The sequence below is a fragment of the Barbus barbus genome, assembly GCF_936440315.1.
Source record: "Barbus barbus genome assembly, chromosome: 17".
Lineage (NCBI taxonomy): Eukaryota > Metazoa > Chordata > Actinopteri > Cypriniformes > Cyprinidae > Barbus > Barbus barbus.
The window spans coordinates 21,919,212-21,945,004 of NC_136745.1; the positions used below are offsets into that span (position 1 = coordinate 21,919,212).

At 36.9% G+C, this 25,793-nt stretch overlaps 1 protein-coding gene across 1 annotated transcript in view; it reads right to left on the reverse strand.

The window, feature by feature from the left end:
* Positions 1 to 489: 489 nt before the first annotated feature.
* The window catches only part of LOC306883072 (glutamate receptor 2), a gene marked incomplete at its 3' end in the record, with an annotated part of 30,781 nt that continues 5,477 nt past the window's right edge, over positions 490 to 25,793 (reverse strand). The window contains exons 2-14 of the mRNA XM_079438152.1: positions 15,000 to 15,239; positions 9,003 to 9,199; positions 8,018 to 8,071; positions 7,769 to 7,927; positions 6,820 to 6,987; positions 6,485 to 6,589; positions 6,276 to 6,383; positions 5,973 to 6,179; positions 5,488 to 5,855; positions 4,869 to 5,067; positions 4,360 to 4,607; positions 2,524 to 2,638; positions 490 to 735 (exon numbers count right to left, since the gene is read on the reverse strand). Of these exons, the coding sequence (XP_079294278.1) occupies positions 490 to 735; positions 2,524 to 2,638; positions 4,360 to 4,607; positions 4,869 to 5,067; positions 5,488 to 5,855; positions 5,973 to 6,179; positions 6,276 to 6,383; positions 6,485 to 6,589; positions 6,820 to 6,987; positions 7,769 to 7,927; positions 8,018 to 8,071; positions 9,003 to 9,199; positions 15,000 to 15,239 (2,414 nt within the window). The remainder of the gene's footprint in view (positions 736 to 2,523; positions 2,639 to 4,359; positions 4,608 to 4,868; positions 5,068 to 5,487; positions 5,856 to 5,972; positions 6,180 to 6,275; positions 6,384 to 6,484; positions 6,590 to 6,819; positions 6,988 to 7,768; positions 7,928 to 8,017; positions 8,072 to 9,002; positions 9,200 to 14,999; positions 15,240 to 25,793) is intronic.

The window sequence follows — 25,793 nt, forward strand, 5'->3', positions numbered from 1 at the left end:
TTCACATCATTTTGGAGTTTTTTTCTCACAATTCTGACATTTTGCTATTGCAATTTGTAAACTCATAATTCTGAGTTTACATCCCGCAATTCAGTTTGAAATCTCTCAATTCTGACTTCTGACATATAAACTCAGAATTGCAAGAAAAAAGTCAGAATTGTGAGATAAATAGTCACAATTACCTCTTTTTTAATTCTTTGGCAAAAATAAGCTTCCATATGGATGGGTGATACAACAACAGTCATACATGACAATGAGGTTGACAGAACAAAATCACACGAGATGTACAAAAAACTTTTCTCTCCGATATATGTGCAGTGGACTGAGAGAAAGGAAGTTTTTTTTATCCACTAGGAACACCAGTACATACGATCCACCTTACGGTCCAAATCTCCTCATTCAATAGAACATTCAGGGAATGGAACAGATGGAAGCCAAAAGAAGCGTGCACGGGGACAGATTGGAATGACGGCCGCGTATCCTACCCCCTTAAATTTTTACACTTTCGATCCCATATACGTTGTACCCTTCCTTATAAGTGGCAAAATTCTGTGAATTCTGCGAGGAAGTGGGATTAATATTCTGTGCATTCTTTGCCACCTTCATGCGCTTGGCCTCGGCTCGGGACTTGTAACAGAACTCGACCAAGGCCACCAGCATGGCCAGGCCCAGGCCGCCCACTAGGATGTAGAAGACCCCAGCCACATTGCTCAGGCTGAGAGCACTGGTCTTCTCCTGTAAATGTATACGAGACACGGGTCAGCGGTCAGGGAAAGTACAGGATCTCAGTAATAAGCATTCATACTGTATGCATAAATAACATTATATTTAAGTGGCAGTTTTACGTCTATGTGGATACAAATGCACAGCTCAGGACAGTAATGCTAAAACAATAATTGGACTAAGTAGAATGGGCCGCTGGTTAATGTGCCCTTAAAGCGATGCAATGGGGGCATTCAACAATTCTGCTTGAATGGGATGGATTTACTAAAGCCTTTAACATTCGCTTGAAACTTATTTGCAAAACCAACATTGTGGTTTATAATCACAGCTATTACATTCCCGTATGCTAATGGCTGTAGTAAACATTATTTCTTTGTTGAATTCACAGTTATAGCAGGGGTTAATGTGCTATGCTTAGCTGTGATATGAATTACGCTTGTCTAAGAAAGCCTACAGGACCATTTAAAGGGATGCTCAAGAGAGAGGCATCTGAATGGAAGGCATAGCATTAGACACAGGGAAGCAGATGACAGGCATAGTAGGTAAAAGGCAGGAGTTTAAGACACAAATACACACCTACTGAAAGGTCTTTGGGGAGAGAAGCTGTCATTTAGATATTCTTTTCTAAATATTAGTGTACTGTACTGTGCACAAAATGACCACGCATAAAACACACAACACATAGACAGATACAGAGCTAACGTTTGTGAAAATTGACTTTTTTTGCACTGCGAAATACCTTAAGGATCCATCGACCTGTTTTAACCTGGAATTTGTATTTAAAAATAATGTATAAAGACATTTCATTGTTTTATTAACATTTTAACCACTTATATAAAATAATAATAATAATTTAACCTTTAAAAATGTATTTTGTTGATTTTTGTTTGTGTAACTGTTGGGTTGGGTCAGTCATATTAAATAATATTTTTGACTTGAATAAAACCTGTTAATATAGGCTTTTATGTTAGCAGAAAAAAAGTCTGTCCAATAATAGCAAATCATTAAGTTAGAATTTTAAGAAATATGTACCTAAATTAATCTGAATATTCTGATCAATCTAAATCATTTGATCAGTCAATCACTAATCTGAATATTGCCTATAGTGGTTGAGGTTGTACTTTGATTATATGGCTACAAAAACAACCTACGCTACGCTGCAAAGAGCATTGTTTTATATACCCATATTTTGTTGTATTATAAAAGTGCAAACATGGCAAAGCATGATGTATCAGGTTTCACATACTGTACATATAAATATTTCTGTAAGCATCAACGCAAAGCACATCAACACAATACGACAATTGACAAAACACAACCGAACAGCTTAACACACAATGAAACAAAGACGTTTAAGAATCTTGGACACCCTTGTAGATGGTCCTACAAATGACCTGAGAGAAATCATGTTCGTACTTGAACAATTTGAAGTCTTTCGTTGTATGCGCTGGATATGAATGTCTGAGAACTGCTATTCTAAGCTCAGGTCTGTAAGTAATAGCAGGATCTGTGATTCTCAGATTGAGAAGCTGGAGGGAGACCACTGGCTGTGTTACAGATATTACAAAAGGTGCGTATGACTGAAGTGGCATGCATTACTTTTTAATTATCAGTGGATGGTACCAGATATTAGTAGCTCTGCAGGCATTAGTCAAAGAATCTCACCAAGGCATCTCATGCTTGTCTGTGCATTGTCTGTCTAATTTATTTATTAATTTTTTTTTGTCATTATTATTTAAATATGGGTAATTCCCACTAATCAAAAGTGTGCTTGATCACATAGAACCTGCAGCGACTAACCTTACTTCCAGAGTCCTTGGCTCCACATTCACCTTTATCGTACCACCATTTGTTTTTCAGCTTGTCTAAGGTGCCTTGCTCACTGAGTTTCAATACTGCAAGGTTTACTGGCGTTCTTCACGTGGGAAATAACATAAATAACATTATCAATGTTATTTTATGTTATTATTACATCACACTGATTCAACTTTCTCTTAGAGTTCACCTTTTCTCTCCTCTTTTCTTTATTGCGGTAGCGATTATGACGTTGATGCGCCATTTGGCCTAAGCAAATGCAAGTTTTGCAGAGCCAAATGTGCATTAACGTATCGCCTGAAGTAAGCAGCAAGGGCAACAGCGATGTGTGCTGCACACGATCACCAATCGCAGAGTTTTGGTGGTTTTGTTTATGTGCATGTCCTCTAGCAATGGTTAGCAATGCTTAACCTGTCAGTGCTGTGAAAAATGTCCGCCTTTGGACTTTTGGTTCCTGTGCTGTTTTGCTGCTTACTTGAGTGTTGCATTGAGTTACCCATCACTTTGCTCTCTGGGGCTGACCTTGGAATCACCTCCCCCGCTGCCGCACTCTCCCTTGTCGTACCACCATTTGTTTTTCAATTTGTCCAACAGGCCTTGTTCATTCAGTTTTAGTACTGCGAGGTTAACCGCATTTCTTGAAACGATAAAACATAACTTGTAAGACAGGGTGAGCCAACTTAGCAATTGTCAATGGTCCTCTTTCAAACCTGACGACTGCTTTCCTCTTTTTCAGCATTTTAACATACGTATAAGAAGAAATCATGATATCTCCTCCCTTTCAAAATATGACGCTGTTAGAAGACTAATAGCATATATTAGGTGAGTTTAACTGACAAAAGTGGCTCAGAGTGCCGTGAATAGAGAAGTTTAACGCAGTACTCACATCCATAACTAATAGCAGTGGCCTGCAAGTAACATTACTAGAAGAAGGACAGCAAAACAGCAATAAAAGTTGGTTATATCTTCACCATACATAATTCAGTCTTCTCCTAAGGCCCACCCACCCACTTCTTAAATCTGTCCAGATTGGTTTCTGTTCACAGGAGGAGGAGAAATTGAATCCCACTAAATGAAATCTGTCTCTAATAAGGCAATATGAAATACATCTCAGTCAAATAGCAGTATATCTTCAATAAATGCATTAACATTGGTAAACCCAAGCAGTGCCATCTGTTACATGAATATGGCTAAATTTGGTTTGATCGGCCAAATTGGAAGTTCAAAGCACATCTTTGTTAATGTTCTTTAACGAAAAATGTGTACTGCAAGGGTTTGGTAATCAACATTTCAGAAATCACATTATTACAAATAAGCAAAGACAGCAATAATTAATTAATATAGAAAAATGAAGAGACATGATATGAGAGGATATTAGGCAGAACCTTGAAACATTCAAAAGACAAAAAACAAGACACAGCTTTTGAAAAAGACAAAATCTCAAAGATATTCATCTATATTTTAGCATTACGTTAAATTTTAATTCAAAGAATGAACAAATGTACTAAAATAATGTAAAATTTAGAGTAATGAGGTATTTGAATATCTAGTTTATATAAAATAAGCTTTTAATATATAATTCATGTGTAAATAAGATATAAATATATATATATTTTTAATATGTAAAAAATCAGCATGATTAATATTTTCTTAAATTTTTTAAATTAGACTTTTTTTATCCATTATTTTTTTTTTGGCTCTAATGTATCCAGCTACCACATTTAACTCTTTTATACAAACCAGGACACATGAGAACAGCTACATCAGGGTAGGTGGGATACTATAACAACATTGGACACATTGTTATACTATTCCACCCACCTTAATGAGGATCCTTTGGGGGTGGCGATGCCGTAGCCTTTGGAGTCCAGGTTCCCTCCGACCTTCATAGTGTCACAGGGTTTGCGCTGCTCGATGTACTCGTTCATGGTGGACTCCAGCAGGTATGCATACTTCCCCTTGGACTTCCTCACCCGCATTACACCTTCTGCTGTCGTCTTAACAAATACAGAGGGCTCTGCGCTTTTCATGTACGTCCACATTTTGTCAAAAAGAGCGATTTTGGAACGCTGGAAAATAAAAAAAGATGCATGGATTAATATAAACTGTTTACAATCACTCTAAACCGAACAGGTATTTTTAGTTTACTGTAACTACAATAAGCAAAGCAGCCTTGGATTTAGCATTTAGGTTCACATTTTATATTAGCCTCTGAAACATTCAACAAAGTGTGTTATTAATAGTAGTTAAAACCAAATTGCAAATGCAAAATTAAAGAAAAAGTAGGCATATGGATTATAGGGATTACAGTGAGGAAAAAGAGCTCTTACCCTGAAAAACTCTTTTGTTGAACCAGAATCTAAAGTTCCATAAGCGATCTCTGTTTGCTTTGCTAAGTCCTCTGCACTTTCAATTGGAGACACCATCCTCTCCACTGTTAAAAAGGCAGCCAAGTTAGCCGTGTAGGATGAAATTATGATCAGGGTGAAAAACCACCAGACTCCTCCAACTATGCGGCCAGAAAGAGACCTGATGAAAAATGTCCAATGGGAAATATTAGGCATGACAACATGATCACAGTTAAAAATCTCATTCTTAGCTAACAGGCTTCAATAAAAGCTAAATATGTTCAGTTTAAATGCAACTCCACTGTTCTGAAACTGTGAAGTCTTGTATGATCTCTAAAAATATATTTATGAGTTGGTGACTAAGGACTTTGAAGTCAACATGAAGTCTGAACGGATGTTTCACTAATGATTTTAAGGTATTTGTGAAAATAGCTGCAAGGCAGAATTTGCTTCTATCGTGCAAAATGAATAACGATCATCTAAATATGTAGTGTTTTAGTGTAGTATATTTATTCGTTTCAGCATAGATATAACTAATAAATCATCTTAAATCAATAACTTTTGAGCAAAAATTCAAAGACCAACAAGATCAAGAACAAACCTTGGTGAAATATCACAGCCTTGTCTCATAAAAGCTCCAAGAGAGAACCAAAGGCTGTTGAAAATCCCAAACTCATTGGTTGACTCGTTAGTCTGTATCTGGCCGTCCTCATATTCCTCTGTGTGCCACTCATATGGACTGAAACGACTGACCAGGAAAAGCACCACGCTTACGCCGATGTAGGCAAACACGATACACATCCAAATCTCATAGGCCAGTGGGTCCAGGAATGAGAAAACACCAGGCTTGGATTTCTGAGGCTTCTTGATCATGATGGAGATGCCCAAACTCATGAATGGCTTTGAGAAGTCGATGACTTCTTCTCTGACTAAAGTGATAGTCAGTGGAGCCACTGCTATGTCAGCTTTCTAAAATCAAAGAGATTTAATATTCATTCATTATAGGAAATGTTGATGCTAGTAGTTAAGAAGCTACTTATCAATTATGTCCAACTTTGAAGGTTTTAAAAATACATAGATTCTTACCCCATAAACCAACTCTCCAACCATTCCGTTCCAGATCTTTGTCTCTGCATCTCTGGCTCCATATTTGCCATCTCCTACTATTTTCAGCTGATATTTAAATCCACAGTGTTTTGCTATTTCAGCTGCCAAGTCCACACAGTACCCCTCATATCTTTCATTATCCACAAAAAGGTCAGCATTCTTCTTTAGCATTACATATGGTGCTTCCTGAAAAAGACAGCAGGGAACACCTTGACACCTGCTTTACTACAGAGCACACAACAATACAGCATAATAGTATGGAAAACCACAAATGAGACCTACTAGAATAGTGGTGACGATCACAGTCTTGTTTTCCAGCCCCATTGTATCATTTGGGAAGAGATCAGACTTTGTCACAACCATTTTGTCAACTTCATTCCAATAGCCAATCTGAAAAAGAGAGGCATTTGTGAGTAACTTGTAACACTTATGATGTGAAATAATAAATGCTGCTTTCCTTTCTATACACTTTTCTTAGAACCAAGCCTTACCTTAACTGGTCCATTGCTTTTCAATTCCATGACATTGACTGTGTAATTCACCCTTTTTCCGTATTGGTCAAACTGAATATTACCAGTGAGACCATCAACTCTCACCTGCATGAAAATGATATGAAAGAAAAGGAAAATAATTTTTGAGGGATTTCCTTTTCTTTTTCAAAAAAAGTTCAAATATCTAAAATGGCCTCTAAAAGTGACAATCTGGGTTCAAAATATTATCTTGGCTAAGATTTTATTTTACAAATACTTTAACAACCTAATATAAACAATAAAATGATATAGAGTTCCTTGTGCTCATTGAGCAGGCTGGGATAATGACTTGTCACCTGTTTTAGGGCACGCTCTATCTCCACCCCTTGTGCCCAAGGTACAGCAGGATTGGCCAGGCAGTCTCCATTGTTAGCTCTACGGGAGATGTCAATTCGCTGTTTGTGCAGATAACGAAAGGCCTCAGTCATCACCTGCACTGCGTCATACGTCAGTGCTGAAGTGTACTGGATACAAAGAGAGAGAGATGGTAAGGAATAAGTTAACAGGGTTGGAGAAGAAAATCAGAAAAATACGTACTGTAGGTGAATATAGCAATTCTAGCATTCAATTCAATGCGCATTCACAAGAGTAGCATGCATGCGCATGGTGTTGCTGGCGCAAGAGCCGGTGATCTGATGTAGAACCCGGATGCACTGACATTCCTTACTGACATTCTGGACTTTAGTTGCTGCGTTGCTAACTATGCAGGGTCAGAAAGCTCTCGGATTTCATCAATGAATGAAGGTCTTACGGGTTTGGAACGACATGAGGGTGAGTAATCAGTGACAGAACTTTCATTTTTGGCTGAACTATCCCTTTAACATTTATTTGGTAAAGCTGTCTCAGGAAATAACAGCAGTTGTATGAATTTCATTACATTTGAATTTGTTTGCTACCGCAATGTACGGTCAATTCAAATTCAGGAATGAACTGTAATTTAAAAGGCGTTTTCAGGATTCATTGGTAATGTAAGAATGAAACACTTGATTTCAGTCCCAGGAAATTAAGCACCTACTTAGTCTTTGTAAATTGGCGAGAAGACAGATGAGACTACATTTTATCTGGAGTTGAAAATGACTAAAAAGCTTGTCCTGCAAATGGCCTGAACTATACGGGTATTTAAATGAAGAGGTTTTATGTTCATGTAGCAATTACCTGAACATCTCTTTTAATCATATTTAGTGACGCTCTCTGAAACAGTAAAAGGGACTGTCTCTCACACACACACACACACTCAGATCTCACCCGTATCTTGCTGTCTGCTCCAGGATATTCTTTTTCCTCCAGGGCTTCCCAGCGCTGGTCAAACTTAGACACCAGAGGGTCATCGAAATCCACAATCTGAAAACCTGAAACATTGGCTCCACCGTATTGGATTTTTGAAAGATCTCCATCCACGAAACCCTGAAAACATAACATGGTTTTCTCAGCATTTTCGCACATTTTCAATAAGACCTGCTGTTCTTTGGTAGTGTTACATTCTAGATAATTTACCAAGTTTGCTATGATGTAGTGATATCCTTTCACATGCCTGCCAATAGTTATGACCTGCAAAGAGAATAATGAAGCTCATCAAATCAGTGAAATAAAGCTACACTTCATAAATATATATTAGATAAAGATAAGAAAATGTGAACTGCTCCACATTGCCAGCCAGAGAGAGACGGACTGAAATAAAAGCAGTTTGAGAGATTTGTGTGCTGACGGCAAGATAATTGTGATGTGTATGTGCAATTGTGTGTGTAGATAAAGCTATATTATAGGGCCCAGATCAGCTGCATTGATTCTGGTGGTTGGTTAAACACACTTCTGCAGGCTTTAAATACAAATCAATAGCTCTTCCCTGAGGGTGCAGCAAGTCTGAATGAAAAACCCATCTCATGAGGACTTTTCTGCCCGCTAATAGCATCTGTTTGTGCTGCCTAATTAATGATTCATAGTTATGGTGCACTTAAAATGTACTAAGTTGCTTTAATTTAATTTAAAATAACTGGTGTCTATTTTAATATATTTTAAAATGTAATTTATTATGTGATTTAATATTATTTATTATGCTGAATTTTCAGCAGCCATTACTCCAGTCTTCAGTGTCACGTGATCCTTCAGAAATCATTCTAATATGACGATTTTGTGCTCAAGAAACAGTTATTATTATCAGTGTTGAAAACAGTTGTGCTGGTGTGTGTGTATATATATATAACAGAATAATAATTTACTGAATTGTTGGTTAATAAAAGTATAAAAAAACATCTTTCTGAACTATTAAATGATAATGCATTTGTTTTGCTTTGATTAGCTTGTTTACATGCAATGTCTGCAATATTTCATCACCCATACAAATGACAAAGACTTAAATTAAATACAGATGCAGCTAAACCAGCTCATATTAGAAACACATTTTTTGAGCTGAAATATTGCATGCTAAGATGACAATATCATAATGTCAATTACATCAGAACTATTCAGTGCATATGTATACCTGTTCCATGATATCTTTAACTTTGTCCTGCTCACAGTCAAGAATCACTCTCCGCTCCTTCTTGTTTTCTAGGTCCTGAAAGAGTGAGCGATATTCTTCATCCTTCCTCTCGTCCTTCATGTTGCCCACGTTGATGGCGGTCACCTGCCATTTCTTCTCTGCTGCTGTGTCCAGCACAACTTGGAGAGTGGTAAGTCCTGATTAAGAGGAATAGGAACAGATTAGGTTTTTGGAAGATGCTAGGAAGCAATAAAAGCTAAAAAAGGTCAAACTAGACTGCTTTAAAATAGTTTTGTTACCTCTACAAAGAAATATTCAACATTTCAGATGCTTCACCTTTTGGACTATTTGGGCTAAGCAACTCATGATATGTTATTTTCTTGTTTCAATTTCTTTTACAGTATATGATTTACAGTACTTCACACCATTTTGAATCACTGGTTGCCAGTTGCATCCTTAATAATACTCCATGGAGGATTTGATGCAGATAATAAGATTCTAAAATTGGCATTTTCATCTCTGTCAGTCACAGGGGAGGTAAACAACTAAAACAATCGATTAAGTGTGACAGCATAACAGCTACAGCACTTATTAAGTAAGTCAGTGTGAGTGAGTGAGTGAGTGAGTGAGTGAGTGAGTGAGTGAGTGAGTGAGTGTGGGAATGCTAGATATGTGTATTTGATTGTGTGTGTCGTGTTTCGACAGAGTACATGAATCGTGGATAAAATCTCAGGGAGAGCGAGGCACAGTGGGCTCCTGTGTTTAACCTTTGTTAAATGCGTGGCTTAGAGACATGAAGATCAAGGCTTACAGCTATTCTTGGAGATAAGTGATTAAAAGCTCGTTAGTAAGGGCCATTAGTTCTAACAAATGAGATGATAGCATTGAAATGCATTGTTACTCCAGCACACTCCAAAATCACTTCTCAATCTAGTAAATCCTGATGTGGGTCACTTAAAACCTAAGGAGCAAATGAGATGATAGCACTTCTGTTTATTATTGTTCCAGCACACTCCAAAATCACTTCTGAATCTAGGAATGCCTGATGGGTGAAGATTTAACTATTTGCAGGAAAATCCTGACTCAATAGGAATTTATTTAATTTGCTAGCAATTTCCTTAACCATGTTGTGTAAAAAAAATTGTCATTAGAAATGTAAAAAGATTTAACCTTGTGACACTTATTTGGGCAAAATTAAAACAACAACAAACAAAATAACAACAGCAGAAACAACAATAATAATGCATTTGACATCTACACTACCATTCAAAAGTTTGGGTCTGTAATATTTTTATGCTTTTTAAATAACTATCTTATGCTAAACAGGGTTGCATTTATTTGATTTGATCAAAAATACTGCATAATACCTAATATTGTGAAATATTTACAATTTAAAATAACTGTTTCCTATTTTAATTATTTTAAAATGTAATTTATTCCTGTGATGACAAAGCTTAATTTGTTAGCAGTCATTACTCTAGTCTTAGTTTCACATGATCCTTCAGAAATCATTATAATATGCTGATTTGCTGCTCAAATAAATAAATAAATAATAATAATGAATAAAAAATATCAGTGTTGAAAACAGTTGTGCTGCTTTTGTTCGTGTGTGTGTGTGTGTGTGTGGAAACAGTGATACTTTACCCCCAAGATTCTTTAATGAATAGACAGTTCAAATGAACAGCATTAATTAGTTTGTTCATTCGTTCGTTCGTTTGTTTGTTCGTTTATTCGTTCGTTTGTTGGTTGGTTGGTACCTTTACTGTCGTTTTCAGCAGTTATGTGCATCCTTGCTCATTAAAAGAAAAAAAATCTTTACTGGGTGCAAACTTTTAAACAGTTGTGTATTTGTAGCATGTATTATATTATTTTACGTAGTGCTCCATAATCTAGTTGCATAAACATGAGTGAAACCTTAATGAATGATGGTTGTTGTTCAATATCTGTCTATTGGTTTCCCAGTACGGGGTCTCCATTATTGAACTGTGATGTCAACTGTATTACATAATCTCATTGTCTCTCCATAAGCACTTCGCAGCTGGATCTTTGTAGATCTTAAGAGGTGTTACACTGATTTAATTAGCCATCCCAATTATGCAGAGGTTATGGATGAGTCTCACAGTGAGGGATGTTATGTGCTATGTGCATAGGTGTGTGTGCTTGTTTTCTTTCTCGTCCCTCCCTCTTTTGCTATTGCTCTGCTGCTTGCTCTTAGGTTCCTGATTGGACGTGTCGCCTGCTGACCATCGGTGTGACGTCGTCCTCTTCGTCCAATCTGCTTTTGCCCTGCTGGTTTAAAGGTCCTCCCGCGAACTTGGGAAGGAAGCTTGTTTGTGCTTGATTGGTGTGCTGTGCATCTGTGTACGCTTTGTTTTGCTGAAATTAAGTCTTTTGTATATTATTCTTTGTGTGATGTTGATGTGATAGTTGGTTGTGTATTTGATTTAGGGTTCGTTTTCTCCTTGATTAGGGAAAAGAGAACAGGTAAGCATATCGCACGATATACACTTTGCACGTAGTAATAATGAGTGTTTAGATACATTATGGAAGTGGTATGCGCCATCCTTGTACTTTGGTTATTATTGGTGAGAATAGGAAATTTAGAGCGTTGATACGCTGAAGCTTTCGGTTTCTTTTTGACATTTTTCTTTTGTTAGTTAGGTTAGGGGATTTGGGGAGCTTTATGGGAATTTAGTTCTATTTTTGTTTTTTGATTTGGGCGCCACTCAAGTTCCTTTTCCCTATGTTAGTGGTAATCTTGTTTTGGTAATTTTTCGTTAATTTCTCTTCTATTAATTAATTTTTTTCTCTCTCTATTATTATACTCATTCCAGCAGTTGTAAATAGTGCATCCCATTCATATTCTTGTGGCTTCGGCTTTATGAAATAAATTAATTGCAATCAAGCTTTATCCTTGTTTATGGTAATTTCTCTGCTTGGTTCAATCTACCCAGGAATAATCTATTTTTCTAAGTGTTGCGAACTAACTCTATACTTTTTAGCTCGTAACAGGGAGAATTAGTCTTTGTGCACAGCCAATCCTTTATTGATTATATAAGACACTTTAAAACAAAGCAAACCACCAAGAGAAGATAAAGTCAAAGGAGATGGGGATGCAGTGACTGTTCTTCAAGCTCAAACAAAAAAAGAAATGCACAGTCCAGACAAACTTTACATTTAATCATCTGCTGAAACAGGAATTGTGGTGCATGTTTTCCAGTTGTAAGCATATTTCTCTTTTGTCATGCACTTGTCCCTGATGACAACACACCACCTAACAAGCATGAGCGAGCGTTTGTGAGGCTATATGAGTGTGTCAGCGTCGCTCTGAGTCCCCTGTCTCATGTGTTCCAGGACCACGGACAGCGACCTGCCAGATCCATATGGGCAGCAGGAAGGGTGATGAAATGACCCTCAGCTACAGTCACTTCACTGATCATCATCATCCAGTTTAAAAGGATGCTGGCTTCTCCACCAGGTGAGTAATGAAGAAAGTATCTAAAGCAATCAACTGTCATGCAGAAAGCACCCAGCAGGCTGTAAGAATCCATCACGTCTTTACATCCACGCCACTGAACAAAACACTAAACTGGAGCCTTCACATAATTTATATAAGAACAACAACTACCACCCTGGCCACCAGCCACTTTCACTTCCACGCTCTGTGGTTTAAAAATAAAAGCTTTTCTGGGACTATAAATTATGAATTTGTTTCCAGCTTAAGTGCTTAATATCGAGCTTGAATAAACTCTTTATTAACTCATCAGCCATTTCTTTACTAAAACATGCGCAATTTATTTAATGCAACAACAAGTGTGCATACCTCTATCTGTGATGGTTATCCGGGCTAAAAAATGCAGTGGTGTGTGATGGACTTGAAGAAATGAACGAACTGAAGAGAAAAAGTGACATATCTGTTTTTTTATGTCTAATATAAATTCATATTCTGGTCTGATTTGATAGTATGTTTTTTTTGTGGGGTTTTTTTTTCAAATAAATAATTGTATTACTTTTATTCATCAAGGACATTAAATTGATCAAAAGTGACAATAAATACAGTATGATTTCTATTTCAAATAAATGTTCTTGGAAATAAAACTAAACTAAACTAAATAAAGAATCCTAAAAAAAAAAAATCCACAAAAATATCTTAAGCAGAACAACTGCTTTCAAAATTGATAATAATGATAAATGTTTCTTGAGGTCCAAATTAGCATATTAAAATGATTTCTGAAGGATAATGTGACACTGAAGACAAGAGTAATGGCTGCTGAAATTTCAGCATGGCCATCATAAGAATAAATTACATTTTAAAATATATTAGAAAACAGTTATTTTAAATTGTAATAATATTTCATAATATTACAGTCCTTATAGTGTATTTGTTTTTTTTTTTGCTATAAAATGTGAAAAATTTTAATAAATAAATACTCGCATATAAAGCATATAATTACCTTCTTTTAGACTATTATTCAACAAATCTTTGGTAAATACCACAAGTGTAATGAAGGTTGCAGACATAGATGCACCACTGAAAAATGGCTTACAAGTCATCATTTTAATCGAGTAATTATTAAGTATATTCAATTTAGACATGACTGAAAGTGATGATATCTGAGTGTGTTGTTTAATAATGACATTGCTGCCTTTTATAGAACTGCTTAAGCTGAACTGAACTTGTTTCAAATTGATAAATTTCACACTGTTATTGAACACTGAACTGAATCAACCACAGCATGTAAATCATCTGTAAATATATGTATCCTATAAGATGCTGTGCACATCCTATTACATACCTTAAATCCTCCACATTATTTGCACAAATGGAGGACTGGAGGAATGCTGGATGTGGCATTAAGTTTGCATTTATGACTGATCTCACCAGTGAAATGTATCACGACCACAGGCGCTGTGCTGCTGCTCTCACACACAGTAACACTGACACATTAATAACACACACAGCACAATGGTTACCATGGGAATGCAGCATCGATCGACCTAATTAGTATGACGAGTGATGTAAACGTGTGCGTCAAGGTGCATATTTCATCCCACATACACAACCACACAAGTCTGAAACAAATAATGCAGATTCAGCTCGCAATAAAAGCAAACAGTCACAAAGGCATACAAGCAAATGCACTCACAAAGAGGATTTTGGTACCATTGAGTTATGTATACATAATTAATATTCATAAATTATAAATGACACATTGTGTGCATACTGATCTTCATCACAGGAAAGTTAAAGTAGCAACCTCACAGTTAATAAAACCATTACAGACATTTACAACACCACGGCCCTCAGAGACTCATGTCAACCATTCTCATTTGTGCCACACACCTCTCAATCTCCGCAACCATCAAAGAAAGCAAGAATTGGAGGGTGACAGAGGAAAATGAGTGAGACAGAAAGGAAGATTGAAAAAAAAATGGAGAGTGAGAGACACAGACGTGCTTGAGGTAAATAGAAAGCTGCGAAACAAAGGCCAGTGGGTCCAACAAACACAAAATGAACCTCTAATAATGCTGGATCCTGCTCATTCCACCTCAAGGTGCAAAATAAACCTGCATTTTATTGTAGATAAGCCTTTTGACAGGCTAATATCCTTAAATATGAATAATCTGAATGCAAACAGCCATAATCTTATCTGTAGCATCAAATATTGTCAATTGCTTTTATATAGCATCATACTACTGTGTGAGTTATAATACTGTCCAAAGCATTGCATTTTAACGACGCCCCATGCTGAACCAGCCCCATGCACCACATTTAAGCGATGACACACTTTACTCATATTTATTTTAAAATGCTAAAGGAATGGCTTCATCCAAAAGTGATGATTTGGGCTAAACAAAAAACCAGCTGATGTGCTTGAAAGCCTTCCCAGTGGCAAAACACAAATGGAATCCTGTTTAAAAGTAAATCTGTTATTTTTCCTCAGCTCACACACGTCATGTTTATATGGTGTTGTATAATGTATTGCAGTGCCTTACCTCGGTCACTGTCGTACAGGTAGGCAAACTTGTTCCATTTGTAGTACTCAATGAGACTCAGGAGAGGCCCTTTAATGTCTGGTCGCATCTGAATGATAAACTGCTGATTTCCGTCCAAGGGAAAGCTTGGTGTGATGAAGGAGACGTGCAGTGTCCCGCAGAACGACGATATTGTGTTCACTGACTTCTTGTCATAAAATCCAAAAATAGCATAAACTCCTCTTGAGAACTGAGAACAGACTGAAAAAAGAGAATCAATTAGATAAATTTCATCTGATAGAAGAGTAACACATTATGAGAGTCTTGCACAAACTGTAGGATCTCATTTGTAAAGATTCTTCCTTCCCCTTGTGAAAAAAAAAAAACACTAAAATGTATTTTGAAAGTATACTACAAATACATGCACATATTTATGTGCTTAATAAAAAATACCCTGCAATTGTACTTTTGGCATACTAAACAGGTATTGAGTCTGCTAAATTGGAAAAACTAACTTTGTACTTAATGCACTTTAATTGTGTGGAAGTAGGGCTGAGATTATTATACAAAGATCATACTTAATAGTGATATTTAAACACATTTTAGGCATAATATTAAAAAGTGTATTGTGCAATAAAGAAATACTCCAAATGAAGTTTAATTATATTTTTAAATCAGTAAGTCTTAAGTGATATGTCAATAAGTATGCTAATGGATTTCTTAGTATGCTTAGTATACTTAGTATGAAATAAATGTATTTGAAATAAATGATGCAATAGGTTTTTTTTTACTAGGGCCTTTCCTCAAAATCTCTGAGAGTCATGCAAAGTCATTACAAAGTGATGCTTATTAAGTAAAATGTTATCAAGAAGTATGTGAAATTTGATTTAAAAATAAATCTCAAAATAATATTTTTGGGGGAAAAAAAGCTATATTAAATAGTAAAATAAAATAAACATTAAATGTAACGTTCAGGTATATGCGTCTATACATCAATTATATATTTTTAAATTGCATTATTATCTTTTTATATTATTTGAATTACCAAAAACCTGTATTTTTATCATAAAGATTTAGATACAATAAGAAAAGACAATGCAGACAAATATAATCTAGTTTGGATCCACCATTTTTTCAATGTTGTCTAATGAATGGGCTGATGAAATTAATTCTACTTTGGAGGACTGTAAACTTCATTGTTCCTATATAATGTGAAGTCAGCAGAAGTAAAAGATGAAGATTATTACTAAGGGATGACATAATCAAATTTATTGATGAAATACACATTGCAATCAGTGTATTCAACTTAAGGCCTTTTTGTAATTAAGACTTGCTGACCAAATTATGACTTTATGATTGATCAGAGTTAAATTAGTAAATTAAAAACCCATGAAAAAAATTACAGAAAGTAATTTTTTTTTAATTACTGCCATCTTGATCCTGTTGTCTGGTCAAAGCCTCAGGAGTAAATGAGCAAGTGCAACAGTATTACTAATAAGGGACGTTTGCTGGCACCTAATGAGTCTTTGTGTCACTCATGCTGTGCATCCTCATAAATCACACCAAGACAAACGTAGCTGCAAAAGACTGTAAGTACAGTGTGTCCTCATGTTCCTAAGATGGTATAACATACTGTAACTGGGCCACCTCTATATCAATGACCATCTGGCTCTGAGCCTCTGGAATATTTTCCCTTCCCCCACTTCCTCCACCCAAAACAACAGCTCTATTTCCGTTACCACCCCCAACCCGGACTGTCACTATTTCCCAAGACACCTTTCTGTCTGTCACCTCCATGTATACATTTTATACAATGGAGACTTCTCCATGGCATATGATGGATCATAAAGCAAAAGTACGCAGCTGCTCTTAGACCTGTCCTTAATGAGTGTGTTGCTCAGCACTCTCAGCCAAATGAACTAGGTCAAGCAGCATAGTTTAAACCATTTATGAAAATAAAACATTCTTATCTCTAACCAGTTTCAACATTTGTATTGATCAAGCAATCAGAGGGGCAAGAAGAGGTCATATGATGGGTCAGGGCAGGTCATCTTGTAAATGGTTGCTGAATCAACAAAATGTGGCATGCCAGTGCTGGTACAAGCATATGAAGCAAAATTTTATAAATAGTCAATGCAAATGTCATCCACAAGACATGCCTTTAATATTCCACATGAACTCCAAATAAATTTTTTCAAATTACCAGCTGTATTACAACAAAATAGGTGAGAAAGGATGTCAAGTACAGATGAAAATGCACTTTCGAATTGCCTTTCCTCCGGCTATTACTGTATAAAAATAATGGGACTGTTTCTTTATAATGCTGCCAATTATTGCTTGCAGTCAACCTCAATGCGTTCTGAGTTATACTTTGATTAGGGGAACTGTTCCATTCCCTAGTATGAATTATATATGAATTGTAGTTTTAAAGTGCAGATTACAATAGCCTCAAAATGATGTCTCTTTAATTACTATTTCCTATATAATAAATTTATAAAAAGCATTAAAACCAGACGTACAACTAGCATTTTTTCCTAAGAACTTTCTAAATTATATGTTCACTGTATTTACTATTTGCGAGAACAAACAATAGTAATAATATTAATTTGAATATATAATAATGTAAAATACATTTTTGAAATGAGATATAAAATGAGAGCACATCTCTAGCGGGGCAGTGAAGTAGAGAGCAGAAAACTGTAATTAATTAAGTTTTTGCATCATTATTGTAAGAACAGTTGTTTAGGTGTCATTGCCAAAGGGTTCTGATTTTTATTTTTTTATTATCCTAAAGTGAAGAGATTATATATGTTTTAAGTGTTTATAGTGCCTCTATAATTGAAGAATCCCCTATATAACCCATTTCTCAATATGTGTGCTATGTAATGAACACAAACTTGAGACTTAAATGTTTGTATGGCCCAGTCAGTCAAGTGTGAAAGAACAGTAGATGTACGTCTTATAAACGTTTTTTAATCAAGAGTAAGACCGCCACCATATACAGTGAGCGAATGAGAATGGAGAAGCCATTAATGACACTGTCACATATGACTGCTTTTCAATGGCATAGAGTCATTAGCATACAGAAACAACCCTAACAAGTGGAGTGTGTGGATAAATTACTTCATGCTGTTAATAGCTTCCGAGCTCCGCTTATTTCATTTCTTGTCATTATTACTCTTACATTTAATCGAAATGTTGCTTCTCTTAAGAGTGCATTTCAAATCTCTATAGTCTCAAAAATGCCGTGTGAAAGAACAAAGACTGCATGGTGTAGTTGGAAACTATTTTTATCTAATTCTGCCAAGGAACAAGTATTATGTCACACTTTTCTGTAACCACAACTAGTTAGGTCTTACAGGAACAGTTTGTTCACCCCAAGACATTGCAAACTCATACTCAGACAATTCATAGTGTCCAGGGTAGGGTTGCACCAGAAAAGGTTCTTAAATTGGACTGTAAAATCCACATTAGAGGCTTTGTAACTCATGGCTAGTTTGTAACTAACACTTCGGTTGCACCATTGGTTCGTGAAGCAAAATGTACCTAAAGGCTCATAAGCTCTCTAGAAAGTAAAGCATAGTCTTATTAGGTTTACCTTTAAACAACCAACAGCCTTCAAATTTGTAACAAGAAGCTGTGTTGCCTTGAATTTCAGTTTTGGTTGATTCTAACTTATCTTGCCTCATGTGACTTATGATTAAAAAAAACAAATTTCCCATGAAATATGATACTTAATCATGAAATAAGTTAATAAGAACTTTTATATGTAACATTCAGAAACACTATTTGATAGTAATGTCAGTAAATAAATACTGACACACACAAAAACATCACATTTATTCATTATCATTAATTTTATTTGAGATGCACTTGGAGGTGTGCTGTTTAGATTTGATTTTTAGATGCTAACAAGTCATTTATTCACTTAATATTCTCTTTCTTAAAATTAGTAAAAATTTAAATTTGTCAGGTAAAAAACGAGTTTACCAATGGAATTATTCAGTTAATCTGCTGTTTTAACCATTAATCATGGTCAGAAGTGTACTGTATAGTTTATAAATAGAGTTAGGTTTCAACTAAATGAAGGTGCAATAAAAAATAAGTAGTTATAGTGCACCTTTACCCCGCAACTAGGGTAAGTTGTAACTTACGCACAGGCCAAGGGTCTCTAGAGCTCAAACAAACTGACAAAAACATACCACCATAAAATAACTATTATTGTTTTTTGTATTTTTTTGGAGTTCAACATCCCTGGTCACTATAAAAAATAGTTGTATGACAAGAGTTGCGTAATAATGCTAAAAAGAATCTACTTTCATGTCCCACAGAAAAAAAATTAAAACAGCAAATGTGGTCGGAACAACATGAGGGTGAACAAAATAATGACAGAATTTCTGAGTTTTTGTTGTCTAGCCTTGGACACAGAAATTAGTGTGTCTGCTATGAAGATTACGATGGTCTAAACCTTGGATAAAGCTCTATATGGGCTCACCAGGCCTGATCATAGAGCTGATATTAAATGTGTCCTGGTGTAATGAAAGCAAGGTAACCTTCAGAGAGAGGGAGAGCGAGATGAGAGAGGGAGAGAGCAGAACGCCTGTAGTGGTATATTTAGCTGTCCTCATTAGTTGGCCTTATTTTCTTGTGTCTGACACATTCTGTTCTATAGGGCTTCCATTTCCTGGACCTGCGATCAAGTCTGCTTTCAAAATGTGTTCCTTGATGGACTTGTAGCTGGCTAAGTACATTTTAGTATACATTGTAGTACTGAATGCACTATTTACTTTGATTAATCACAGGCATGCTAATAAGCAACTAGTAAATAAATTTTGTTTTTGCTATAATATTTCTGGATCATGGATCCAAGAGTTATTGTTCTCATAAAGAAAATAATATAATTTAAGAATACAGAACACTATTTCCAGCCTAAAGGTGGTACTTTTACATTAATGTTTAATAAACTTTAAAAGTTTAATAAAAGCATAATGAGTTCTTTCTCACAAAAATGTTCCTTATTTTAAATTGTCTTGAGGAGACTAAAAAAGAGACGATTTAAGGAGATGTGTGTAATTTTTGCTCCATTGGTGCCACCAAATGGAAGTGGGAAATAAAAAATCAGAGTAAAGACCCTTTTCAGTCAAGTTTCTGAAACATCTCTTCCCCCTGCCTGCCATTGGCTGAACACACAGGTAGCCCTGCCCCAAACAAACACTATTGGTTGAGCCAGTATTGCTGTGTCAGATTGGTATAATCTTTTTTTGTTTTTTTAATCAAGATTAATCAAAAATAATTTCACATCAACAGTTACATGCATTATCATTTTTATTTTATAGAGAACACTGTGTTTTGAATAAGAAAAATCACTCTCTATTTCCAGATGACATGATTATGTGTTGAAACAGGTTTCGTTTGAACTTTTGCCCCATGTGTTTAAAATCCGATTTTTAGGTCAGGTCTCAAAGGTCAGGCTTTTGTCTGTTTTACCTCCCCCTATCTTTTTAGCATGCCTCTATCCGGTCTCTGTAAACAAGAGGGTTGCAGGGGACTGAGGCTCTCTGTATTTCCATGGAGCAGCTGCAGGAAGAGACTGTGAGAACCACATCCATCCTACAATGCTCCTCTTAAACCAATGGCAGGAATGTGTCCGCTCAGACATGTCTGCTCACATAAACTTGCTTTTATACGCAGAGACCCATACGGACTTAAACACACACACAGAACCAGACCATAACAGCTAGAGCCTATTAAACCTGACCAAAACCAGCATTCAAATCCTCAGCACATCATACTGTGAATGTACTGCAGACCGTAAAAAAGCAACCACAATTCTGTTTGCTAACAGCACGAACCCTATGAAATGGTTTGGCAAGCAGCGATAAGGTGGCATATGCAATACATTAATATGTCAACACATAAGAGGAGGAGGAACACTAAAAATTATCATGCTAACAAATCAACATTTAATTAGACTTACTATAAACGCTCTCAGTAAAAACAAACAAATGATAAAATGAATAAACAACTAATTAGAAATGGTAATTACTTATAGTGGAGTATGTATTATGCTTTTGTGTGGCACCTATATGCAATTTATCCGTGTAAACAATTGATTTGTGCTTATGTGTAACATATTCCACAATATTGTGCCAATTTTCGCTTTAGTTAATGTAATTGTTAACATATTGGCTATTTAAAGCACATATTCTGCATGATATTCTATATTCTACATCCCTCATTCTACCCAATACCTAAACTTATAACAACTACCTTATTAACTATTAATAAACAGCAAATTAGGAATTTATGGAGGCAAAAGTCATAGTTAATGGTTTGTTAATGGCGACAATTGGACCTTAAAATAAAGTGTGACCATTGCATTTATTAATATTTTGAAATAGCTTTTTTATATAATTTTATACATTTTAATGTAATTTTAACATGTGCTTTTGGTTTTAGATTAAATTATTTTATTTCAGGTAGTTGCCAATACAGCATTTCTATTTTGTTTTTTTTTTTAATACATTTTTAAGTTTATATTTTTCATCTAATATTTACATTTGTTTTATTTCAACTTTATTTCAGTTAATGAAAATTATTTGTAATAGTTTCAGGTTTAGGTTAGCGGTAACAACGCTGATGCCAACTGTCTAAACCTGATTTTTATTTTCTTTTTTTTTTTGGTCATTTAGCTGATCTGTATGCACAATCAGAGAATTCAGGCACAAATAAAAGCCTGAATGCAGAGCAGGTGCATGTGACAAAAACAGGCAATAAGGAAATTCTGCAAATGGCTGGATGAAGAGAGTGCAGTGCACTGATGTGTCTCAGCATCTAATAAGGTTCTGTAAGTAGCTCGGAGTTGGAGTCCAGTATAATAAACACATGAGACTTGATGTTTGCTCATTATTGACGTGCTGTTGCCATAGCAACAGCAACAGCCAGACACCCAATGGTGCGAGAAGGAAAGCTGAATGTTTCAAAGGCTGCAAAACAAACTTGAAGAATGATTAAGAGAATAGACTAGTAAAACATGAATGATTAAAATCATTTTGTTTTAAAACACACCTTACAGCCAGTGGAGAAATCGTTTGCAAAGACTACTACTCTACTACTTATATAAAATTGCCTGTGTATTATATATATATATAAAAAAATCATCCTTGTTCAATAAGCAGTTACATTTATTACTAATTAAACATTTCCTCCGACAAGTAATAGTTCATTAGCCTAATTGGAGGTCATTTGCACAGCAACATGGCATTTCAATATAGAAGATATAGAGTGTGTGATTATAGTAATTTTACAGCAGCTTTGAACACGGCACATCCAATCAGAATTCAGAATCAAAACACTCTTTTTTATAATAGTGCTTTTATACTAATAGTGCTTTAAGCTTTTTAAAAATGACATGCTGTCTTCAAAACATGAGTTTAAAATAATGTAATTATCTGTGTAGATTGAAAAAGTGAAAGTTATTATAATGCGGTCAGCATGAATAGCAGCACAGTTTATGGACTTTCAAACACTGTTCTGAATTGACTTCTGAGAATTCCTGTTCAAACATGCACACTGTAACCACAAACTGAGAGCAACCACTATGATTAGTCATGCTTAATTTCAGTCATGAACACTTTATATGGATTACAGCAGGGTGACAGCGATAGATGCAATTTCCATTATGTAAATGCAACCCTTTAAAGGAACCCAGCATCTCCATGGTGACCGTCGAATAAAGTGTGTATCTTTCCTGTGTGTGTGTGTGTGTGTATGTGTAAGAGTGTGTGTGGTGAAGTTGATTTCACACTCTGGCAGGACAAATCATATTCCACCCACACATAGAAACACACACACACACACACACACACACACACATATGCTCATTCTAAGGGAGTTCTTCGATGGCAAGTGTACAAGCTTAGGAACAGATAGATAAACCACAGGGTGTTAGAAAAGTCTTCCTATAAGGGAAAGCTCATCACTATGGAAACAATGGCACAGTCTGGAGCGCTGGCTGTGAGGGATACTAGCTGGAAGTCCCTTCGTTTCCTGTGAAAAAGACACAAAAAAAACATAAAATATGCACATTTCAAGTTTTAGGATTATTATCTCGGCAGTGATAGTGTTTGACTGGAAAGTATGTTTTATTTCTTTGTTTACTAGGTTAATGAATGTGCTTTGTGTAGCCTAAACAGGTGCATGCATTCAATGCAATATATATGTTTTTATTTAATTTTTTTTACATAGAAGTTCCCTTTCATGTCATTGCACATATATCTTTAACAACAATGATTTAGATACACTACTAATTTGGGGTCTGTAATATTTTTTATGTTTCTGAAAGAAGTCTCTTATGCTCACGAAGCCTGCATTTATTTGATTAAAAATACAGTAAAAACAACTGTGAAATATTATTAGAATTTTAAAAAAAGTGTTTTCTATTTTAATACATTTAAAAATGTATTTATTTCTATGATGCCAACACTGAATTTTCAGCATCATTACTCCAGTCTTCAGAGTCACATGATCCTTCAGAAATAATTTTAATATGCTGATTTCGTGCTTAAGAAACACTTATTATTATTATTATGTTACAAACAGTTGGGCCGCTTAATATTTTTGTGGGATTCTTTGCTAAATAGAAAGATCAGTACAGAACAGCATTTAAGTATTGTTTTTCTGTGGGTTATATGGTTAAATCAGTAGGTGGTGTCTGTCATGAATCTGGTCTATGAACTTCCATTAACTCACCACCAGAGGTCACTGGCTCACCACATGGACTCTTGCACCACACTAACTGTTGCACGCCACCTCAGACTACAAGTCCCATCATCCATTGCACTGACGACACACACACAGCTTATTACACTGATCACACACCCTACATAAACCATGGACTTCCTCTTCCTCTCTGCTGAGTATTGTATAGCGTATATCACTCTCCTAGCGATAGCTTCTCTACGGAGCCCACTCAGTTATCATAGTCTTGCCTTGCCTCGTGTGTTTTCTAGTGTTTTGATTCTTGTCCGTGTTTCCTGGATTTACCCCTTTGCCTTGCCGCTCGGACTCTGTTTGCACCTCTCTTGGACTATTGCTCGTGTACCTGGATTACGTCTCACGTAATCAAGAACAAGACACGTCTCACGTCTTGTTCGCCCCGTCTATGAATCCTCGCCCTGCCCTTTCACGGCTATGGAGGCTGTGAATCCTCGTCCAGCCCTGTCACGGCTATGGAGGCCGTCTATGAATCCTCGTCCTGTCCTGTCACGGCTATGGAGGCCGTCTATGAATCCTCGTCCTGCTATGTCACGGCTATGGAGGCCGTCTATGAATCCTTGTCCTGCCCTGTCGCGGCTATAGAGGCCATCTGTGAACTCTTGCCTTGCTTTGAACTGGCCACGGAGGCCATTAATGAACCTTCCTTTGCTCATGTCACGGCCTATGAACCATTGTCCTGTCCTGACCCAGCCGAAGAGGATGCCTTTGAACTACCAGTCCCGTCAGTCACAACTTAGGAGGTTATGTGTGAACTTCCTGACTGCGTTGCACCTCTAGGGGCCGTTCGTGAACTCTTAACCCACTTCCTGTCATGAAATTAGAAATGATATGGCTGTCCTGTTACCCTTGTCATTGCCAAAGAAACCATTAATGAACTATCCACCCATCCCGTCTCAGTCAAGGAGTCTAAGTTTAAACTCTATGTCTGTCCCGTTTTGACCAAAGAGCCTGATTTTTAACTGTCTGCTAGTCCAGGTTCAATCACTGAAATGTCTGTCAGTCCAGTTTCCCTCAATAAGTCTGTTTTTGAATTGTCTGTTTTACCAGTTTCTGTCAACAAACTGTCTGCTTCAGTCTCTGTCTATGCCCCAGATCCTGAATTATCTGTATGTCCTGTTCCAGTCCTTGAGTCTAACATTGAACTGTCTGTCTGTCCAACCACTCTCAAGGAGGCCAATACAGAGTTTGTTGCTCTGTCTGTCACAACCCAGAGGCCCGCCTTGGAACCCTTAAGCCTGCGACTATGAGCCCATGAGCCCAGAGACTATCAATGAATCCCATGTCTTTCATGTTAACTCTGTCACTGTCATAGAGACTATTTATGAACTGTCATCATGTTCAGTTTTAGTCAATGAACCCGATTTTGAACCTGGCCCGTGTCAGCCAGTGAACCTATTGATGATTTTTTTGTGTTCTCTGCCTCGTCCCTTAGGGCCATCGATTCTCTGTCTGTCTCGTGTGGCTCAGTTTTCCCTAGGTTCCAATCTCTGCTGTGGGTTCCTGATCTGTCGTGGTGCTCTCCTGATCTGTCGTGGTGTTCACCTGCCTTGTCTGCTCCGCACTGGTGGGCTCCTGCTCTGTCTGCTCTGCCGTGGAGGTCTCCTGCCCTGTCTGCTCCGCACTGGTGGGCTCCTGGTCTGTCTGCTCCGCTGTTGAGGTCGGCTGTCTCGCTCTGGTGGTCTTCTCTCCCACTCTGGTGGTCTTCTGCTCCGCCGTGGTGGTCTTTTGCTTCGTCTGCTCAGGTCTGGTTGTCTTCTGCTCCGCCTGCTCTGCCGTGAAGATATTCTGCTCTGCCCTGGTGGGCTACAGTCCCATCTGCTCCGCTCTGGTGGGTTCCAGTTCCGTCGACTCCACCCTGGCTTCCTGCTTTGCCAACTCTGCCTCGGTCCCTGGCCACTCCACTTCCACGTGGACCTGGCCCTCCGTCCCTCCCCCTGTTCCGCCTCCGCTCCACCGCCCTCCTCCTGGGGCTATGTCATGAATCTGGTCTATTAACTTCCGTTAACTCACCACCAGAGGTCACTCGCTCACCATGTG